Raw genomic sequence first — 24,278 nt, forward strand, 5'->3', positions numbered from 1 at the left:
TTTGGGTTATTTTATATTAATGTGTGTAAGAGCAAAGATTAAAACCCAGGCTCCAAGGAGAAAGGGATTTGAATCGAAGTTGTACAAGATGAACCGATGAGTGCGTTGAAAACTTCTCAAATTGATTAGATTCAGGGCCCTCAGTTAGTTAGATTATAAATTGGGTTCAATTTTTTAGAAAATACATATATATATATATATATATATATATATATATATATCTATATATATATATATATATATATATATATATATTATTTTAGTAAATACTGGCCATAGCTAATAGACCGCTAGTCTAACTTTATTTACGATGCATGTCTTCTTAAGTCTTATAATTGATGACAATTCCCTCTATACTTATGTGAATATTTGAGATGCTTCATGTTTTTAAATAGATGACATGCCCTCGATGGCAATTCCCTCGAAGCTTTTGTGAATGACATGTCCTCTTTGACCTTGGCCTTCTCTTACAGATTAAAGAAAAATAACATCAATACCTTAGACTCCCTCCTCCTCATCATTATGAAAATAAGGATGTTTGGATTAAGGATTTTTAAATCAATTTTTCGAGACTGAAGTCAAGGGGCATATAGCACCAATTTGAAAAGATAGGAGTATTTCAAATATTCACCCAAACGTGGGGTTGCTACGCGTCATGAAAAGTTTTTTCCAATAATAGTCGGTGTCTTGTCCTTGCTTGACCTGCCACGTCGGCATCCTTGTCTTCAACATTGGATTTTACAGTAGTACTTCACATGTCTTGTCGTCCTCCACTGACATTGTCATGCAGTCATGTGGTCATGCGGTCATGCATAATGCACGACAGGTGTCTCAGACTAGCACATAGTGAATCGTGATTTTGAACATGGCCCCAAAATGTTGGTTGCAGAGTTTCTCATGTCTGAAGGAAAAAAAAAAAGACAGTGGGCCCATGGAAAGAGACCAATGTTACATTGGTGGCAAGGGAATTTTTCCATGTTGGGGCAATAAAGAGTAGAAAAAAACTGTGAGTACAACTAAGAGTGAAAAATAATAATTTTAAGAACGATTAAGAGTGAGAAAATTTTTTATGAGAATAATGGTAACAGATTTTTTATTCGTCGCTAAAATCTATTGCAATAGCTCACTAATGCCTAGGCCTTGAAAATTCTTGTGGGGGCAAGTGCCCCCACTCTAAATCCGCCCCTAAATGGTAGTAAGTGACAATGGATATGATTGGTACAAATCAGATAAAATAATTAATTTGATAAAATCAAATTTATATCCAATTAGATCAATCATTTTAATTAATTCATTCCTATAGTCCACCATGATATTTGAAAAAGAATAATTATAAATTAACTAGAAAAAAATCACTCAAAATTCACTCACTGACGAGGCATTTTTGAAAATTATTTAGTAAAAATGATATATATATTTTTTTATAATTTTAAAAATTATTATCAACATGATTATGTCATGGATCATAATTTTAATTATTTTGACTACAATGATTGAATCAGGTCTATCTTTTCAATATTCAAAGACCTTACCAATTAAGCTAGTTGGTCACTCTTAAAAAATTTTTAGAGTTGTGTTGCAGTGACCTTAAGTTAGAACTTTATATTACACTTCTTGACGAGAAAATGGATAACAATCATGCATGCTTTTTCACTTGTATCTTGATGAAAAGTATCTATACTTCTCATACACTTTCATGTCAAGAAGTGTTATATGAGATTCCAGGCTGAGGTCACTTTAGCATTATTCGAACTTTTATATTGCTAAGCATGTTTTAATGAGATTAGTAATTTGATGTTGGTGAGAGTTGAACCTAGGTCATTGTATCATCACCTAATGACTTTACCGATTGATGTGGTTGGTACCTGCATGGGTTCTATCTCCATCCCTACACATTAATTTACTTAGATGAATAATACTATTTTAAAGCTACTTAATAACAATTATGAAAAATGCGTAGGTGTGAGCTAATTTAGTTGGTAAAGTTTTTGGGTGATGATACCATAGACCTAGGCTAAAATCCCGTCAGCATTGAGTTCTTGAACTCATTAAAAACAAACTTACCAATAAATTAATAAATAAATAAATAAATAAATAAAGATATAGATATAATTATCTAATGGAATATATTAGTATTTCAATGGGCATCTTACAAAATCTGAATGGAAAGATGTACAAATTACAAACTATATATATACAATACTTATGATATTAGTAAATTTATCATTTTGTGAACTATTGTTTCTAGTTTCTACAATGTTACTTGACTTTAGTTAGTTTTATATCATGATACATGAAAACGTGTAAATCAGTGATTAATCAATGATTTACTCTAAATCATTGATTAATTAGAAGAAAAAAAGAAGAAGAGAGAGGATGTACTTAACCTTATTTGAGACATTGGTGACGATGATCATAAAATGTGCTTAACAACAACTTAAAAAATGACAGCTTTCCGGTCAGAAAAAAATAGAAAAGAAAATGAGAGAACATTTAGGAGAAGAAAAGTGTTGTGGACCATAAAAAAGATATCCCCATCATTAAACATAACTTACAGCAAATATTACAAAATTCTTTGCTTATTCATCCACGATAATGTTAATAAAAGGATTTCTTGCACATATGGACAGCATTAAAGATAAAACACACCAAGAGACGAAAAGTGAGAAGAAAGAAAAAAGAAGAAAATTTCTTTGAGATGTGGATACATCTACTAGTAGGATAGATCGTCGAATTCGATTTTAAGTGAAATTACCATCACACCATCAGGAATTTTAAGCAATCAAGAACAAGTGGGTGGTATTTTATGAATTCCTTGACGTTGTAGATCGACCAACACACTCTCATGTGATGGAGGCTTGAGCCCAATAGGAAGTGGCAGCCATGGATTTGATAAAACATCTCCTACAGCTGCATCTATGCTCTCTTTGGACTGTTAATGCCACAAAAGAAAACAAATTATTAAGCATGTAGTATTGTATTATTATTCACAAGGTTTTTATAGGGGAAATTACTAAAGCAATTGTATATTTTGCAAAAAAAATTATTGAACCAGTCATCTTTTCTAATATGTATGAAAATGGTGCAATTTTGTAAATGTGATCATACAACATATAATCGATTTGGTGAAAATAAATAATTACAAAATCCAATTGAGCCATTTATTTAAATGTAAAAAAGGATGGTTGGATCAACAATTTTTTTGCAAAATACTAGTAGAACACCCACTTGTATGTAAATCATTACCTATACATAAAAAATGTTCCACGTAGATACCTAACGTTGCTATAGGAATGAGACACTGTTCTGGATTATGATTCATATAAGTTAGTGTGGTTGTAAAATCGGGACCACAACATTTTTGGGAGCAAAGTCGTGAACTAGCTACAAAATCTCCTTAAAAGAAGAGAAAATCTTTACAAGTATTGCATATGAATTTTGCACATCCCACATATTCGGCATACCTCCTTAGGTTAATATAATTGGAGTTCTTTACATGCCATACAATGTACTTTTTCTGCCCAATAACATTGAATAAATACTTACACCACCCTATGTAAACCTACACACCAAAAGTTAAATTGGTTGAAGATCTCTAACGTTGAATTCAATTATTTTTCATTAATGATTCACAATCAATTTACAGACTTGGGTTTTGACCTTGGTATCACATCTCATCTCATTAATGAACGATACCAATACGACTCAGATGAATTATCTTGGTATCTAAGACAAGATGAACATTTTTTTTTTCTTTTCTTTAAATTCTTGAAATGATGATCAAGAAGAAGAAGAAGAAGAAGATCTCAGTGATGACATCACATCTCGTTCACAAACAATTTGAGATGAACAGAAATATCGAGATAAAATGAACAGAAAGAACTAGGGGTCTGTATGATTGTAGGGAACCTGTCTTCAAGGGAATGTGAATTCTTTCCAAAAATGATCATGGAAAAATAATTTATCCGAGAAAATGAATTCCACCATTGGATTGAGAGTTGATTTTTAGTTTTGGAAGTGGCATAAACACGAGAGAATAACATTTGGACAAAGGAAAATCATTTTTCTGGGGTGGCGCGGGAAAATATATCCCCAAATGTGGAAAATTGATTTGAATGGGAAAATGAATTCCAGGGAAATGGCATAAACATACTCCTAAAAATCATAGAAATTCCTTACGAGAAATCACCGTTCCAACCATTTTCCATGGCCAATCATACAAACCCCAGAATTAAATTATTTTCCTTCCAATAAACACTAATCTAAAATATTCGATCAAATTCACTGAGTTTAGTTTTAAAACTAATGCTGATGGTAAGGGCTTGGATCCATAGCTCAGTAGGCTCGGTGTTGCAAAGCAACTATGAAGTTGTGGATTCAAGTCCAGCTTACCCATAAAAAAAAATAATGCTGATGAGAATTGAATCAAACAATTTTTTTTTTCTTGTAATTTCTTAAGAAAAGAAGGGAGGAAGCTTCTTACTGGATGGAAGTCAAATGGAGGGTGGGAGTGTGATTGGCCACTTGGGACACCAATGTTGTGGTCTACTTTATACATGGCTTGAGGTGGAATGCCTGGAACAGGTGGAGCAGGAAATCTCTGCATTCATTTTGACCAACAAAGTTAATCATTCCTTTCTCTCTATGGATAATTATTTCTTCGCTAAATTGTGGAGATCATCTTAAAAGAAATCAATAAATTTTTAAATTTTCAACCTCACGAAAAGTTGGCTTGAAATTAGAAATCTAAATTAGCATTTAAAGAAAAAATTGTATGTTACACCCCAAATAGGATTAATGAAACACCAAAGTCCTTATCTAGAATTTCTTAGAATAATCTAAATAAAATAAGCCCTATAGAGAAAAAGGAGAAGAGAGAGAGAGAGAGAGAGAATTTGACTCTAAAAAATAATTTGAAACTTAACCTAGTGTAAAAAGTTATTTTCCTTCAAGAATGTAAATCACCATCCATATTGCCAGAATATTTTCTAATGGGAATAATTATCTCAAAAAGAACAATTTTTAATTGTGGAAAATTCTAATCAGCGCTGAAAATCTTAAAACATTTCTACCACATCCAACACTAAAATGCATCATTTCTGCTACATTTCCCAAGGTGTAATCAACCGCCGACAAGCATTTTGTGGAAAATTCATATCGTCCAGAACATATTTTTTCCATATCATATGTATAAATGAAAGGGAAAAAGACACCAAGAGCAAAAGGCAAGTAGTTACCGCTGTTGCTAGTGTTGGAGGGAAACATGGAGTCCCTGGTGTAACAGCATTCGGTACCTAAAAGAGCAAAGAAATTAGAGAGAGAGAGAGAGAGAGAGCGAGAGAGAGAGAGAGAGAGAGAGAGAGAGAGAGAGAGAGAGTATTACTTGGTGGTGTGGATGCCAGTATGAAGGATCTGGTGGTGGTGGAGGAGCTGCCCATGGTGGTGGAGACCGAACAAGATGTTTTGGCCACATGTGCATCAATGAACGATCAACGGTGGGATGTCCCCATACGTGCACGGGTGGGAAAGGCTGTAAGGGAGTAGGGGGAGTGAAACCCATTGTTGATGGAAACCATGGGCTCATGTCTCTCTTGCTTCCTCCTTGAACGCCGCCATACATTTGTCTTCGTTGATTCCAGCTTGCCGCTTCAGCTTCTCTGGCTCGCAAATGTTTCTGATGCGACCGATATTTCTGCACAAAATCCACAAATTTCATCTTCAATGCCATAATTCTCCTTTACCATAGTTTTCCTAGCTAAGATACATTTAATTCCAGACAATCGGTAATCGGGTTGTTTGAACAAAGAATAGTGAGAATTTAAGTTCATTTAAAGGTACCAAAATTATATTTTAAGGAACTTAAGTGCATAGATTGGCATATTACAAGAACCAGTAGAACTTAAAAGCTCCTACTCTTTTTTTTTTTCCTTTTTGGTTTCGATTTTGGAATTCCATAGGATTAAAAATGTTATTCTTCCATTATCAGAATCAGGATCAACTAAATTTAAAAAAAAAAAATGTAGTAGCACCCATACCTTGATTTTTAGAAATTTTATTCTTGTGTTTTTGAGCTAAAATGATGGTTGTTTTTATTAAGGTATATATATAATATTTCAGGTCAAAATCGTAGAAACATACTCAGCTAAAATGGTTTCTAAGCTCTAGATTCTAAAAATCAATTTTAAGAAAAATTGCAGCCAAGCGAGATTCTGAAATTTTTTTTCCATAATCTGATTCTTCTGACACAAAAAAGTCAAATAAAGAAGGTAAAAAAATTTGTCTTAACAGACTGATGAGATAGATTTAAAAAAAAAAAAACAACAAAAACAAAAAGGAAACTCAACTCAACTATAACTTCTAAAGAAGATGGAAAAAAGAAGAATACACACAACAAAACCCTAAAAATGACAGGAAGAGATGTACTTGAAGGTGACTAGCAATGTTGTGGCGAGTTAGACAATCTATGCCCATAAGCTCTAATATCCTTGATGGCACTGCCTTATCCATGCCTAGCTGTTCCACTGCTTGAACAAACCGCTTATGCAGCTCTGGAGTCCAATCGACCTACACACAATTCAAAAAAAAAAAAAAAAAAACACTTAGAGAGAGAGTTAAAAAAACACTTCCTTCTCCCTAGAAAATATTCCAACAATGTATGAGATCTACCCATGACTCTCTTGATATCTTTGAATCCCATTAAATATGTGACAACCCATAAATAACCATAATTAAGGGAGAGAGAGCAAAGGAACCTTAAGATCTTCATAACCCTAATAGAATCTATATACAAAAAAATGGAAACAAATCTAACCAAAACGGAATATTCTCAGATATTTAATCGGATCTCAACCTAACAACCTAATATTTGTTCTATGGGATAAAATGAAGTGCTGTATCATAACATACCTTATTAGAATAGATCGTATTTGATGCTCTAATACTGAGAAACACCAACCTTAACTAACCAGTTCAAGTTAATTAACACAGACCCATTACTATTTACCTTCATTTTTCGCTTTCCTTGGGAACTTTTGCTCTTGTTCCTAGATTTTCGACCTTTACCAATCTCCTTCTGTGATCGATTCACCTTAACTAATTCATCTCTCTTACTCATGATTTCTTCTCCTCGACTCGAGTTTGAACCAGAACCCGAACCCGAACCTCTGTCTTCTTCATCATTACATTCATTCTCCTCCACCTCCCTAGTTGACACTAATATGTTAGTTTCAGATTCCTCACCACCGCTAACTGAAAACTCGGCGAGTAGATCTTGGTCCATCTCCAAATCTGGCAACACATCTCCATCACCCATGCCGATAAAGAGATCATCCATATCATCGAGCAAATTTCCACAGGAGAAGTCATCAAACCGGATTGAAAAATTCTCCATTTCTCCCTCCCTTTCATTGTTACAACAACTCAAAGGTGACACAGCAAGCATTCCAATATCGAAATTAAAACTTACTCAATAATTTTAGCTCACTGTACTACACCAAGGATCATAAATTATAATATTTGATAAAAATGAGTTTGTTAGCTGGGTATTTGTGAAAGACCAGTGGGTTCTCCGGCAAATCGTTCCTGGAAAATCTGACTAAGGAAGGGACAGACAATTCAGTGTTTGTGGTTTGTTTACGCTTGCTTTTTGGATTGTGGAGAGGTTGGATCTCAACCACAACTTGTTTGGGTTTTCTGAGATTTGTTTGTATGTTTTTTTGTTTTGGAGGGGAGGTTGAGGTGGAGGTTGTGGACTGAAATATTTTGAAGAATAATAAAAAAAAATTGGCTCTCAGCTTTTTAATGGTTTTGCTTTTTCAGGATAGTCTAGATGGAAAGCAGATCCAAATTGATGTCAGAATGTAGGGTTGAAGTCGAGTGATTTTTTGCTCATGATGATGTGACCAAATTTGCTCACAGACCAACAGCAGCGTGACATATGGTGTGAATTACATCAGCAATAGAGGATTGATTGTTTGCTTATAATGTAAGCAAATTTGCTCACATTCCTACACCGTCTTGACATGTGGCGCAGTTGATATAAGTAATAATCAGAGAATTTTTTTCTCTCTCCTATCATGATAAAAAATCTAAATTTCTTCATAAGATATCTTGTTACCTTGAAGATGAAATTTTATGAATTAAAAAAAAAATAAAAATTTTCACCATTGCATTTTAATATTAAATTTTGGTGTTCGGTAACCATCCATTTTCAATACCATTAATCAAACTTAATTTTTTTTGTTTTTTTAATTTTTTACCATGAGACTTTTCATGAAATCTAGAAGGTTGTAGTGTTTGATTGCAAATATGATAATCCGTTTAAATCCTATAATACTTTTTAAAATTTGAAATCTTAAAATAAAGATTTCTAGGTAGTGGATATGCGAATAGGAGAGAGAAAATTTTCTTTTATTACTTTCGTATCAACGCCATCAAAATGGTGTTTGTCTGTGAGAAAATTTGCTCATAGATTAACACCGTTTTGACATATGGTGCTAATGACATAAGCAATAATATGAGAATTTTTCTCTCTTGTTCATGGTAAAAAAATCGAAATTCCCTGATAAAATCATCTCACATTGAAAAATATGATCCAATACAAAAGCGGTGTAGAGGATGAAATTTTATGAATTTCAAACAAAAATTTTTTTTTAATTATTTTTCACCGTTGTATTTTTATTTTAAATTTGGGTACTCAGTAGTCGTCCATTTTCAACACCATTGATTAAGCTCAAAAAAAAATTCCGATATTTTTACCATGAGGCTTTTCATGAAATCTAGAAGGTTATGGTGTTCGATTGCCAATATGATAATATAGATCCCACAATATTTCTTAAGATGAAATCTAAAAATAAATATTTCTCAGCAATGGATGTGTAGGCAGGAGAGAGAAATTTCCCTCTTATTACTTACGTCATCAGTGCCACATGTCAAAACGGTGTTGGTCTGTGAGCAAATAATCACTCGCAATAGAGATGAAGCTTCTCTCTTGCCCGCACGTCCTCTGCCCAGAGACTTATTTTTTAAGATTTCAAGTCTTAAAAAGAGTTGTTGGGCTCATAATGATTATCACATTGATAATCCAATAACATAAACTTCTAGATTTCATGAAAATATTCATATTCAAAGAAAAAATATGTATAAAAAAATTTATACTTCGACCTTCATCCAAGGTGTTTAAAATGGATAGCTACCAAGCTCCAAAATTTAAAAATAAAATTCAAATGTGCAAAATAATTATTTTTTTTAAAGTTCATATAATTTTGCCCCTCTACAACCCCATTGCATTGGATCATGTTTTTGAATGCCACAAGGTGATCAAATCAGAAAGTTTTCTTTTTATTTTTTACTATGGATTGGAGAGAAAAACTCTCTCTCTTATTGCTGATGCCATTTGTATGTCATGTCAAACAATTGTTGGGCTATGAGTAAGTTTGCTCACATCACTGTAAGCAAAAAATCACTCGATTGGAGTCTATCTATTATACATTAAATAAATGGAGAGATTTTGGTGGATATGATATAACAATACATTATTATCTTTTAAAAAGGGAGATACATCCTTCCTTAATTTAATATTCATCCAATATATTTAGGACATTTAACATAAAAATTTCATACATTTATAATAATGAAAAAAAAGAGTTACTTTTTTTCCTAATACTTAAAGTAGGGCTATTTACTATAGTAACTTACGTTTTTGGATAAAAATACCCTCACCTACAATTTCTCTAATAAACCCTTGAAAAATAACCTTCTAAATTGTAACTTTGATCCTCTCAACATTTTATATCATTGAAATAGTGAGAAAGATAGATCCATCATCTCTATCAAAACCAACTAAAATGTCATTAGGGTTCACCAAAGAGGCTATAGATTTGAAGAATAATAGTGAATATTGTAGATCTATGCACTCACTTATTTGATCCATGATCTAGTGAAGATTTCCACCAAATGTTATCAATCACTCCTTGATTTCAAGGAATTTTGATGGTTTTGTTCATAGAATTTACCTAGTACACGTCGAACCTCAATGTTGGAATATATTATAGCATTAAGGCTCAATGATACCTCTTGTCGAGATTCGAAGTTGTAGATATTTTTCTCTTACAGAAACTTTTATTAGACAATTTCGTTGATGTTCTACAATAGATACTATTGAGCCTAGACGCTATAATATATTCCAATATAGAGGTTTGATGCTAGATAAATTTTATGAACAAAAACGTAAATTTTGTGAAATCAATTTTTTTAACAACTATTTTCCATTTATATAATTATGGACAAGAAATATATTAAGATCATTATAAGAATATATATAATGATAACATTTGATAGAAATCTTCAATACATCGTGGATCAAACAAGAGAGTGCGTAAATCTACAAGGTTCATTGTTGTTCCTAAAATCTAGAGTCTCTTTGATGAACTTCAATGGCTTTTTGGTAAGTTATGGTAGAGAGAATCTCTCTCTCTCTCTCTCTCTCTCTCTCTCTCTCTCTCTTTCTCTATCTATGTATATGTGGTATAAAATGTTGGGAGGGAGAAAGTTACAATTTAATTGATTATTTTTCAAGGATTTATTAGAGAATTAAATTGTATGTGAGGGTATTTTTGTCCAAAAACATAAGTTATTGTGGCAAAAAGCCCTATTTTGAGTATTTAAAAAACAGTGGCACTTTTTTCCATTGCCATAAACGTATGGAAATTTTTATGCTAAATGTCCTTATATTTAATAAGAGAAGGAACATTATAAATTGTTTCCTTAGAAACGTTTTTTCAGAAAAGAAGTTATTTCTCTAAAATTTGAATTTCATATTCACTTTAAGAAAAAATTCTATAAAATTGATCCAATTTATGAAAATTATTATGTTAAATCAAGAATTCAAAGCTAGAAATAAAATTATGCACTTCTTCTATATAAACCATTTTTTACTTATAAGTAGCTCATCTAGGCATTACATTTCAAAGAAACTGAATTTTTTTTTTATTATTTTTTTTAAAAGAAATTATTTATTAACTTATCTATCTTTCTTTGGCTTGATCTAATATATAAATGAAAGAAATCATGTTTTTACGAAATATTCACCTTTTCATTTAGAAATTATTATAAATTAAAAAAATATATAAAATAAATATTCAAGTTGAAAATTAAAGAACAAGAGAAAGACCTAAAAGAATGTGGATGGAAAACTGAAAGTTGATATCAATTCACAATAGGAAGAGGTGAGGATTGGATTGTCAATTGATCAGATCAGATGCAGTATTTGATATGTGTTGATTTGATAGCCTTGGTTTAAGATGAGGATTTGGGTTTTGATAAAGATCCAATTTAATAACGCCAGATTGATTATGGATCAATAATATACCCCAATAGGACTCGAACCATATACAATGGGAGAAAGAATAATATATATTATTTAAATGTAAAAAATATGAAATTTATTTATGTTCTTATAGCAAATTGAATTTATCTGATCCAGATCTAGATCTTAATGTTGAGAGGTAATAATTAAAAAAACCAATCAGATCAACTCCAATTCAGATTCAATCACAACCCATAAATAAGGAATCTGGTCAGGCAAATGGTAGTTAAGTTATAAAAAAAAAACTTTACTATCACATCGGCATTAGTTTAGACATACCCTCGTGTTTTCAAATCTGGATGACATGCTACTTTGATGTAGGTTTTACAACGGAAAAAACTTTGGAGCGGCAGCCTGCTTGGAAGTTTTGGTTGAACCCTCCTCTTTGGATTACACGTTGTATAAGGAGGTCTCTTAAATATTAGTGAAAATGTAGGGGCATGAAATAAATACAAAATACATGTGTCAGGATGTAACGAGGAGTCGATTTTTTGCTCACAGTGCTCACAGATTCCTCGCCTCGTCAAGCATAAAGGATAGTTTCGTAACTAAAAGAGTACTATTATAAATTAGGAATGCCATTCAACACACGTGGGTACGTGTGATTGATATAACGAGGGTTCTACCCAAATTTTAAAGCGGCCTGCCCACTTCAAAGTTGACTTGTTTTACAATAGATAACTAGAAAATGTTTTGAAAGCCCTTGTCTTCAACTACTAGTAAAAATCCATTGATTAATTTCTTCTTAAAAACAGTCATCTTTAAATTGTTACTTTTTAATTTAAATTATTTTTAATATGTTTTACTTCATCTTCATGATCATATCTCTATGACTAAATTTTTTTAATACTATAATGAGGGTCTTACCCAAATTTTGAAGTGGCCTGCGCCGCTTCAAAGTTGACTCGTCTTACAATAGATACCTAGAAAATGTTTTGAAAGCCCTTGTCTTCAACAGCTAGCGAAATTCCATTGATTAATTTCTTCCCAAAAACAGGCATCTTTAAATTGTTATTTTCTAGTTTAAATTATTTTTAATATGTTCTACTTCATCTTCATTATCATATTTTTTTCTACATAAAAAATCCATCCTCATGTTCTCGAGGTTTGAAGGTTGAAGAAGATAAAATTTTAATGTACAAGACCAAGAAGGTATAAAATATCACATCATCTGGATTGATCATACGACAACAATCAATACAAATCTTGACAAAGGTATGATCTAGTGAAAATCAAGAGGAACATACAGGAAGTATTTAAGATTTTAACTAGAGATATCTATTATATCACATGGTATGATTTGATTTGATTTGATTTATTTATTTATTTATTTTTTATCATTTTAAGGAAGGAATTCAATATGGATAAACACTTAATTGCATAACGTTACTATCGATGACAAATTTCATAAATCTATATCGATATTCGTGAAATAAGATTGCAAATGATTTTGTTGATTTTGATGAAATGGAGATACATATCTCAATGTTTTCCTCTAATTAATAGTCAAACATAAAAGCAAAAATGACAACGTTTGTGTAGCTTTCTCCTCTCCAGGCTTCACTCATGATCGGTTGAGAAAGTAGCTCTTGACGTGTAAATGATTGCTTTTAATGTTAAATCTCCTGTAGAAGTTTATGTAGATTTTCTCCTCTTCGACTTTTGCGCTTTATCGATTGAGAATAATTATTTGACTTCTGAAGAAAGGCTTTTGAACTTGATTTTCTCTTGAATCATAATTCAAGTTTTTCTTAAAAACTTTGATTTGTCTCTCGAGAAGAGCTTCAGAGCTTATTCTTCTCTAGAGGAAGAGGTTCTATCTTTTGAAAGAAAGTGATCCAAATTTCTCAAAATGAGAGAGGTTTTGGTATTTATAGATTTAAGGTAAGATGATATTTTCCAATATGGCCCCAACTTAATCGAATTTTATAAAATCGATTTAAGTGTTATTTGATTATTGATCCAACTCATTTTTAGTGGGTTTTGGACTTAACCATGGGCTAACCCATTCGTTGGGTGTATGGGCTCAATACATAATGCGGATCACTTGAAATTTGTTAGATCATGGACTTTATTTATGAAAAACTAAACTCAAATCATATGCGGCTTGTCCTACTTAATAAACCCCAATTTAGACTCATGGACTTGATTTTAATCTAAGGGACTTGTGTTAATTTAGAAAATGACGAGGACTCATTTAAATTTGGATGCTTGCAATTACCTTAATTAAATAAAGATCAAATGAGTAGCTTCCTTTTTAAGGTTAAATATTTTGTCTATTTAAAGGGATGAATTATGCATTGTAAAGAGGATCCGGAAAATAGAATAATGTAAAGATCTCTTATGTTTTTATATATGTGATGTTTTGTGTTCATGTGGTTGATTGGTGGATCCTAAAAAATCACATTCACAAATAAGATCATAAAAAACTTTCATCATTAAGTTATTAATCTCTTGACAATCCTTGCACTTCTTTAAAAAAAAACTATATCTTATTCTTGAGATTTGAAGGTTAAGAAGAAATAATCTAAACGAAGCTAAGACAAGGGTTAAAACTCTTAAACCTGAAAGTTGAAGATGACTGGTTTTGAGGAAAAAATTAGGGGATTTTTACTACAATAAAACTAGGTCAATGGGGTTTATCTCTAATATTATCATAACGTGTGGGTAGGTACAATCATCCTAAAAAGTTCTATGTTACATTTGTTGTTTGAAAAAAGCAAACCATAAAGAATAATAGCCGTATGGGAGTAACATTCAAATGTATATCGTGGGAGACATTTCTGATGTGGATGTGTGTTAAAACCATAGATGATTTTCATTGAGATATAAGTGATATCTGGATGAAAGCATTTATTGTTCTAACACACATACATGCCAGAAATGCCCCAAGTGATGTACATTTTAATGTTAGTTCAGCAATATCTAACAAATAATGCTGAAGCGACCTCAAGATTGGACTTCATACAGCATATCTTGACTTGAAAGTGAATAAGAACCCTCGATGCTTTTTCACTTATATCTCGAGAAAAATCATCTATAGTTCTCATACACTTTCATGTCAAGGTGTGTCGTGTGAGGTCCAATCTTGAGGTCACTGCAGCATATCTTGACATGAAAGTTTATAAGAACCCTCCATGCCTTTTCACTCATATCTCAAGAAAAATCATCTATAGCTCTCAGACAGTCACTACAACACGACTCAACGATAATATAGTCAAAAGTCATGAGGACCTCTATAGGATGCAGCACAACGTTAGTTGGACTCATGAATTTCTTGCAGGAAAATGACAATGCAGCGTTGTGAAAGGACAAAAATGTCTTCGTCTATCCGTCAATTTCTAGGGCCGTTTGTTTTGACCAGAAGCCTTGCAGATGGATGCTTTAATGATAACCATTAACAACATGGTTTTTAAACTCGGTAGCTTGTCTCCTCTCGCTCCAATACCGAGTCATCTCGGATGAGTTTTTCGATACGTTTGAGTTTAAGACGTCTTGTGAGACAAATCAAAAAATTGAACGTGACTCGTAAATCTCGATTAAAAAATGACTTTTATGAGTTGGTCTTGTTGAACTCTGATACCGAGTTAACTCAGGCGATACATCTCGATCTCGGATGAGTTTAAAAACCATGGTTAACAAGGAATGATAAGTACTATTTACTCAATCGATCCAAAGCTTGCAATTCATCTTGTCATAGAGAACACATAATTGTTGATCATGATCATTCAATGTTTGATCAAGATCATGATCCATGGCCTTAAATTGAACAATGTACCCTAATCATTGGATAAGTGGAGCTTATATATATATATATATATATATATATATATATATTTTGGAATATGGTAAGATATCTCACCCTTTGGGATACCCCCTAAGTTTCCCAATATGCAGCAAAATAAGTCATAAGCCCATCTAGTTTTGAACTCATAACCAAAGGGAGCAAACAATCCACCAATAGAATAAGCATTAAACTAAAGTTTATTGAAATTCTTTGATGATAGGTAAGGTTGAAGGTCGACTCTGAGTTACATTCGAGTGTTGCGTCTCGACACTGGGTGAATTTTAGGAACTATACCCTAAAAAATCCATGCAATCATTGAGTTATTGACTACTATTTTTCATTATTTTACTTTGGAAGAGAAATATATCAAGGTTGTTAATAATAATTAAAAAAAAAAATTTAAAACATATAAAAGAAAGAGAGGTGAAAGTGGTGGAAAATTCCAATGGATCGTGGATTGAATACGAGAGAGGATAGATCTACAAGATTCACGATGGTTCTTCAAAGCTAGAGGCTTGTTGGTGAACTCCACTGGTTGTTTGGTACGTTTTGGTAGAGAGAGTAGAGAGATCTCTCCCTTGTTCAATCGTATAAAAGATTGGGAGGGAGGAAGTTGTAATTTTCTTGAATATTGTTCCTAAGGGTTTGCTAACAAAATTGTAAATGAGAACATTTTTGTCCAAAAACATGAGCTACTGTAACAAATGAGTATTATAAAAATATTTGCCAGTTTTTGCCATTATGTTATACCTAATTACCTATAGACTTTTTATGCTAAAACTCCTTAATTTAATTCAAATATGTTTATTTCATTATATTTGGTTGTTACTATTTAATTAGACTAATAATTTTATTATAAATTTTATAAATACAATAATTTTATTAATTGAGCACTTATCGAATACCAGTTAGGTACCTAAAGGAGACCCGATTCTTATCGGATCCTTAATACAGCTACCCAAAAATGATTGGTCCGTAATGTTAAACCCAAAACCAACTAATGAGTTCCGGGTACCTCGGGTAATTGGGTACCAATTGATACTCTTAACCATAACAATGATATAATGCATCTTAGTCATATTATTATAATGCAACTAACAAATTTCTATTACCTTCTTGCAATTGCATGGTCTTTTGGAAAGGGAACATGCAATTGAGTACATTTAATACCATCCATTGACTTCCTGAAGATATTGTCAATGGATAGCCACAAAAATCCGATCATGTTTTATTATGGCCGCTAACTGCCTGCTTGTGAAATTCGTCTCCATTGCATTCTTCTGCTCATTTTTTAATATGTTGAAATTGATTGTCCAATAAATTAAGTTTTTCATGATCTTTCCTAGTAGCCTACGATGTATGATTGTGCGATTTGAATATTAAATCATGGTTGACGCAAATCTAAACATTTAAAGGATGATGCGCAAAGCAATGATATAATGCATCCCATGCATATTATAGAATGCATCTAACTGATGCCGATTAGTTTCATTTTGGAGTAAATGTCTCTCCTTTAGTACACGCACCCCAAATGAGTTTTACTTGCAACTTGAATGCATAGGACCATATCCTCTAGTAATGAAGTGAAGAACATGCACTTAAGTCGTTTTGTGGATGATATTTTAGATGATTCAAACTATCGTCACTCTCATCAATATGATTATTGGAAAAAAAATAAAAATAAAAATAAAATTACTCCCTTCTACTTTTAGTTTTGTATAACATATTGATTTAAAATAATGATTAAATTAATAATACATATTTTTCAACTTAGAGATAAACTTTTTGTCTGATTTTATAAATACTTGAATGGATTGAATTTTTTGTAAGAATGACTTCAGAGGTATGGAAAATTTATGTACCTTTGGATCATCAACTATGATATTTTTAATATTTACACGGTTCTTACAAGTAGGAATACAAATAGAAAGTAAGGATGAGGGGTATGCATACTAACATTTTTAATCCATCAGTTGCAATTGGTGGCTATTAAGATCTAGCTCTCACGATTGAATTTCTACCTTAACCTTTGTTTTTTTTAGGTTGATTGTTTTGGATTAACAAGCTAGTCAATCTGATGACCTAGTCCCTCATTACCTAGGATCCGTACGATATTCAAACTAACCTCTTGGTGTAGCTTAAATTAGTTTTCTTTCAAGGTGTTCTATCTTTACTAACATAGACACGTACACACCCGAGAGAAAACATACACACTTTTGTATAATTAGGAAATTTAACTCTTACGATCATCCAAATCATATAGTATGAGAATATAAATTTCATCGTAAATAAATAAATTGTATTCTCTTGTATGGATGAGGTCTGTTTTGAAAAAATAATTGTGATAATCTGACGTTCTTTTTTAAGACGTTCACTTTGTGCACCCCTATTAGAGAATCAAAGATCCTTTGCTTCGAGATACACAAAAAAAAAAGATTTATGATTATATAACTATCAGGCCAGAGCGTACGGGGGACATCTGAAAAAAGAGCGTTAGATTATCATTAGTAAGAAAAAAATGGAAAAAAAAATGGAAAAAAGGGGGTGGTAGACTAATTGACAACAAAAACAAGAACAAAAAAGACTAATTGGGATAAGATTGACTCGAGCTACAATTGGGATTGACTCTGGCAGAATACTATAAAGTGACTAGGTATGCCACACCTAGGTCCTCTTAATAAATTAAACATTTATAATGTCTGATGGATTTGAAAAGTGACCCACCAATGATTGGCCTCATTGAAATTTTTTATAATTATTCAATCAGCCAATTTTGACCCTAAAGGACTCTATTATGCACATACAAAACACATGCATGGACTTGCATTTTCACTTTTTGGGGGAGATTGTTGATGAGGGAGATATACGCAATTAAAAGATTGGGACTGTTGATAATCTTGTATGTTGACCAAGGTGGTAACTGGGTCAAGTTCAACTTTGTTTGGACTTGATCAATGTCCAGTGAGTCTGAGCACCTTTGGGTACATGGCGCCCATGACTGCATTCGGAGGCATCGGAGTTTTCTTTGTTCTTTGTTCGGTTGATGTGATTGTTCATGCCTAGGAGATAACAGAGTATTTTTTTTTTTTTTTTTCAAACTTATATCTATATATATATATATATTTTGGAATAGTGAACTTTAATTATTTGCTGCCATGGACGTAGGTTAAGGCCAAATCACAAAAATTATGTGTTCTTGAGTGTTTGCTACTATTATATATATATATATATATATATTGTTTTATCAAATCTGTTATTAATCGAGTGAGTGAGCAAGTGAGTGTGTGTGTGTGTGTGTGTGTGTGTGTGTGTGTGTGTGTGTGAGGGTTATTGCAAGACCTTCGCATAACATATATGATATGTTTAGCTGATCCAAATTTTTTTGAATGAGACTTTGATGATGAAGAGAATATTGAAAATGAAGTATATGAGTTGTTTATTGTTAACGAACTGGGTGCGGAACGACTGTGATTGTAGCCAGATAAGAATTGGTTCTCTCCCTTTTTAAGCTCAAGCTGTCTCCATGGACTAGTTAACCTCTATGGACCAATACATGAAAAAAGGGGTAACTTTAACGTCAGATCCATCGAATTTGTTTGAATTTAATCAAATTTGACGAACAAGGACCTTCACGTCTAATTCACCTCCTCTTTTTTTCTTTTTTCTTTTTTCACGTAGTGGACTCTGAACCATGGACTTAATGGGCATCTCTCAGACCACTTATTGGAAGCTGGGAACAGTGACTATGTCATTCCAAGGGGGCACATTTTACTTAGAAGTTTATATCAACTATTTCGAGACATAGATGTCTTTATTGGTGGTCACAAAATCAAGGACCTCCAAACATGAGGATGGGTCAGCAATAATTGTTATTTCTGGTGCTTAAAAGAGGTCCCCTTACCCTTTCTCCTTCCCTTTTCTATGTACCTTGTCTCCACCCTTAGACAATCCAAAAACCTAGCTCTGACCCACACCTCCAATAATGCAACTCAAATTAGGGTACATCTAGTTTTATTCAATTTTTTAATATAAACACCCTCAAATTCTTGCTTCGATGGAACTTGATTGATTGTTGACCCAGCAACGGAAATCATTATTATTGAGATCGTCAATGGAAAACATCAATGGTTGTTTTGGTGGGCCCGGCCTGTCGATAAGGGTCAATCAGGTCGATTTAAAAACTGAAGGTGTGATTAAGGTTAGGATGGATTTGTATCTATCTCCTTTGAGATTTTTATGTGGGGGCTCATTTGTGTAATTGTCACCATCTGAAGTGGTAGGTGTTATGCAACTGTACATGCCAGAGATTGTACTCCATACAATGAGAATCCATGCAAAAGGTGTTCCAAAAACTTCATATATTTCACTAAAAGGAAGACTGGCATTGGGAATCTTTATAAAAAGAGTATTTTAGAAATACACCCTGTTAAATTGGTGATACTAAGTTTACCCCTCTGTAAAGTGCAATATTAGATTTAACACCCCCCTCCGCCTCTAACTGTAAGTCAAGATTGCTTTTCCTGAACGATTTAATAGTGAAATTTTGATTTTGATTTCATTTTTTTTTTTTTTTTTTTCGAAATTTTTATTTAATAATTTAAGTATTTGAAAAAAAATCAAAAAATAAAAAAATCGTTGTTAAATCATCAAGAAATTACGACATTGACTTATGATCATCAAGGTAAATCTAATCTTGCATTTTACAATGAGGTAAATCTAATATCACCAATTTAACAAGAGGGCATTTCTAAAATATCCTTATAAAAAAAGATTAAGAAAGATGATCAGATGTTGCATGCATACACAGATTCATTTTCATTATTTTTATATTAAAAAAAAAGAAGTCTTGTTTGATCTTTCTTTCATGCTCTAATAAACCAACTTGCTTGAAAAGACAAGGCTTATTAGGGATGAAACAACAAAAAGGGTACTCCACAAGGAAATGTGTAAAGTGAAGCAAATCAAATCCAAATATTTTTGTTATAACCTAGATGATCAAGCACAATCATTCTCCAGCTATGAATCAAAACTACTTGACCTTCTAGACTCAGAACAAATCATCTGTTAATTATGATACTCCCCTTAATTTGTTTAAATTTTCTCAGAGATATTTGTAGTACTAGAATTTTCTTGTGTTATTATGTATCCAGAAACTATCTACCAATTTCATATTCCATAGAAATTTTGAAAATTATTATGTATGATAGTATTAGATCAGCTTATTGTGAAGACCAAAGAGAAACTAGGCAAATTATTGTTCTTACTTCCTACTGATGGGTTGCTTATGTGACAAATAAGGAAATTACGAAAGTCACGAATGCCACCTTGAGGAACGAAAGCGAAGAGGAGACACGGTGAGTCTGGTTTGCTCTCTCTCTCGTTCCAGTTCTCTGGGGTGGTGAGATCTTTGGTTGCTATAACTTGAACAACGATCGATAATGAAAAAAAATGTAGAGGCTAATCCCCCTGCTGACTTAGCTAAAGAGGGTCCCCCTTCATAGAATATAGAGGCTTCTCTAAAGCTAGGCCACTCGCAAGTGTCCGACGGGATAAGGAATCACAAGGTGTTTGTTGAAAGATCTCTTAGAGATGGCACTAGAGGTAGAAATGGAACAACAAGCACAGAGGGCACCACTAGCTTCAGTGGGCCTAATGGCGGAGCCTCCAAGCCTTAGAACAATCTTTTCAACTCGACAGCTTTGGCTAAAAGCATGAAAGAGATTCCTTTCTTTGACCCTTCAAGAGAAGGGAAGGATATCCTTATTGATAGCCCAGACGAGGTCCTAGAGGAAGGCATTTCTAGATGGGACAAATGCTTGATAAGGCATTTCTTTAATGCTAAAATACCGTTCATGTTAGTCAAAAATGCAGCCTGTTTATGGAAGGTAAATGGGACTTTGAAGGTATTCTCAGATGACAATAAGTTGTTCTTTTCCAAATTTGGAGAGGAGGACGACTTTTGTTGGGGTGTCGGACAAAAGGCCATGGTTTGTAAGAGGGAAGGTTCATGGTGGTCAAGCGCTGGGACACCACAGTGGAAATGGAAAAAAGAGAAGAAGCCTCAATACCCTTATGGATTAAGCTTTACAAGTTGCCTAAGCAGTTCTGGACTCTTAGAGGACTGGGGTGTGGTGTTAGTAGGTTGGGGAAGCCGTTGTATATGGACAATGCTACAGATGAAGGGAGTAGGCTATCCTTTGCCATGATCTTTGTTAAAGTTAAGGCAGATTCTAAACTACCTCAAGTGCTTAAAGTGAATATTAATGAAACCCTCATGGTTGATGTGAGGATGGAGTATGACTAGTACACCCTAAGATGCAGCACTTACTTAACCTTTGGGCATTTGGATGTCAAATGTACCCAAGCTAAAAAATCATTTTAGACTGATCCTAAAAATGTTAATGTTAGCAATAATGCAGATGTTGCGGGAGGGGGTGAGGAAACCTGTGCTCCTTATGATGACAAGGAAGGTTGGTCTGAGGTCTCCCACTAGAAGAAGAGGTCTAACATGAACTATGGGATAGTGATCAAAGAAGGCCAGTTGGATAGAGAGCAAAACTCACATGTCTTCTATCTAGAGGGTGATACGGAGGCTTTTGAAGGTGATGATATGGAATGGATTGAGGTAGAGGAAGAAGGAGAAGGCTCCAAAGGTCCTGAACTTGAGCCTAAGTGCTATGTACACAGGGAACCTCTCAAATCAGCCCTTAAGTCCCCCATTAGCATTGTTGCTAGCAGTGGAGGTAGCACTAGACCTCCAAAAAAGAGAAAGAAGAAAAATAAAAACAACCCCAATGCCAACAAATTCTAAACCTTGGCTGAAGTTATTCCTAATTCAAAAGTAAGGGTTGTTAAGCCTAATGCCAAGCATAAGTGCTATCCAGAGAAGGGTTCCCCTTTGGTTCCATTGACTTTTCTTTTGATAGAAGCGTGGACATGTGCAATCCCACAAGTTCAACTAGGCACGATAGAGGCCTAATGCCAAGCATGAGAGTATTTTTTCTTTTCTTTTTGAATAATGCTGAAGTGACCTCAAAATTGTATCTCATATCACATATATTGCCGGGAAAGTGTGTAGAAATCATAGATGCTTTTCATCGAGATACAATAGAAAAATATCTATGGATCTTACACATTTTCACGTCAAGATGTGCGATATGAGGTCCAATCTTGAAGTCACTCTAGCAATGACTCATTCTTTTTTTATTCTCCATTTAGATTTGTCTTAATTTTTGAAGGGCACCCCATGTCTAAAATAATTTAGAGAGCTTCTATTGCTACACCAACTTTTGCTAATGTCATCACAAGTTGTGTGGAATTATTTGGTGATTTACATATGATTTGGGATGGTGTTAGCAAAAGTTGATGTGGCCATAGAATCTCTATAATTTATTACTTTTATAATAAAAGTATTTTGGATAATGCTTTTTTCATAGAATCTCAATGAAAAGCATCTATGATTCTGTGCACCACCACATCAGAATGTCAGAAAATATGTACTTTTCAATGTTACTCCAGCAAGACTAAAGAATTTTAAGTGCGCCGGGCCATCAAAATCAGGAAATCATTTTGCAATTTGTATCTAACTGCCCCAAAAATCTAGGGATACATTTTTAGAAAAGTAAATAAATTATGAGAGATTCTATTGCCACACCAACATTTGCAAAAGCAACCCCTAATCAAATGTGCACACACCTTGTCATGGAGTTGGCAAAAGGTGGTGTGGCTGGAAGCTCTCTAAATTATTTTTTAGTTATTTTAGACATGCGGTGCCCTTCAAAAATAGGACAAACCTTAAAAGGAAAATTAAAAAAAAATCCATACCAAGATTGTCATTGAGGGCAAACCCAAAAGTACTCAAGGGATGCAGCCAAGCAAGCAAGTAACAAAAAAAATAAAAATAAATAAATAAATACAACAAAGCTATATATATATATATTCGGGTGCCATAAAGAGCCAAACATTTTTCAAAATAAGGCGTTAAAAAGCTCAATCAACCTTAAAATCTTTCAACAACTTTTCAATGTCTTCCTCCAACTGAGACATTGGTTTGAAGAGTCGTGACTTTGTCTGGAACGATGGTCAAGGTGATCTCTACAACACATTAGTAGGAACAATAATTTGCCTAGTTTCTCTTTGGTCTTCACATTAAGCCAGTCTAATACTAATATACATAATAATTTTTAAAATTTGTATTGAATATGAAATAGGTAGATAGTTGCCGGAGACTTGATAACACGAGACAGTTCTACTACAAATATCTTTGAGAAAATTTGAACAAAGGTGGGTATCATAATTAACAAATGATTTTGTTTTGAGTGTTGTCGGCCAAGTAGTTTCAGTTCATAGGTGGAAAATGATTGTGCTCGATCCCGTAGGTTATAACAAAAATATTTGGATTTGATCTGGTTCACTCTACATGTTTCCTTGTTGAGCACCCCTTTTAGTTGTTTTGCCCGTTATAGGCCTGTTTTTCAAGCAAAGTTGGTTTATTAGCATAGAAGAGAGATAAAAAAGAATTATTTTTTCTTTAAAGAATGAAAATGTATAAAAATAAATAAAAAGAGGAAACCCGGCCCATATAACATTCGTTACATTGAAAATAGTGGTGGGTTAAATTATCTGGGCATCGTTAAAAAAACTGGTCTTTTAGCTTTCTGTTCCAGTTTTATTTCACTAGAAAGAGTAAAATTGAGTTAATTTATATTACTTGGAATTAATTTCTATTTATACTCTCAATGATGGGGCACACATATATGTCATGTTATGAAAATTTTCGTATAATAAGTTTTCTAGAAAGAAAAAAGACATTCAATCCATTTTGAATTTTCTTTCCAATCGATCTATGAAAAGTTGCACTGGATTGATCAATGGATCTTATCTTCTTCATAACCACTGCAATTCAATGGGTTATATGGGCCAAGTATTTAATAATACTTAGCCCAGTGGGAGTATATTCCTAAGTGGTCTAGGCTTTTGACCATGCCAAGTTGGTCAAGGCTAGTGCATGGTATGACCCTTCCTTGGCTAAAAAAGACCTTGGTGGGGTGTCAATGGGTACCGGAATGTCTAATGTACCCTAAATTGATTAATTTTGGGCCTATCATTATAGACCCGATCAATTTT

At 33.3% G+C, this 24,278-nt stretch overlaps 1 protein-coding gene across 1 annotated transcript; it reads right to left on the minus strand.

The window, feature by feature from the left end:
- Positions 1–2,510: 2,510 nt before the first annotated feature.
- Positions 2,511–7,765, minus strand: LOC147390439 (putative transcription factor GLK1). Its single transcript, XM_086459882.1, has 6 exons — positions 7,004–7,765; positions 6,424–6,564; positions 5,384–5,692; positions 5,238–5,294; positions 4,484–4,600; positions 2,511–2,932 (listed from the first exon to the last, which is right to left on the minus strand). The coding sequence occupies exons 1-6, from the start codon at positions 7,439–7,441 to the stop codon at positions 2,783–2,785; spliced, it is 1,212 nt and encodes a 403-aa protein (XP_086316008.1). The 5' UTR covers positions 7,442–7,765; the 3' UTR covers positions 2,511–2,782.
- Between the last annotated feature and the right edge of the window lie 16,513 nt (positions 7,766–24,278).

This window comes from Akebia trifoliata, chromosome 11 (assembly GCF_017979445.1).
Source record: "Akebia trifoliata isolate Shusen 1 chromosome 11, ASM1797944v1, whole genome shotgun sequence".
In the NCBI taxonomy this organism is placed as follows: domain Eukaryota; kingdom Viridiplantae; phylum Streptophyta; class Magnoliopsida; order Ranunculales; family Lardizabalaceae; genus Akebia; species Akebia trifoliata.

Coding starts and splice junctions, on each gene's coding strand:
- LOC147390439 (XM_086459882.1), bottom strand. CDS start 7,441: ATGCTTGCTGTGTCACCTTTGAGTTGTTGTAACAATGAAAGGGAGGGA. Junction 6,565..7,003: donor AAGGAAAGCGAAAAATGAAG/GTAAATAGTAAT, acceptor AATTGTGTGTAG/GTCGATTGGACTCCAGAGCT. Junction 4,601..5,237: donor CTCCAACACTAGCAACAGCG/GTAACTACTTGC, acceptor AAATGAATGCAG/AGATTTCCTGCTCCACCTGT.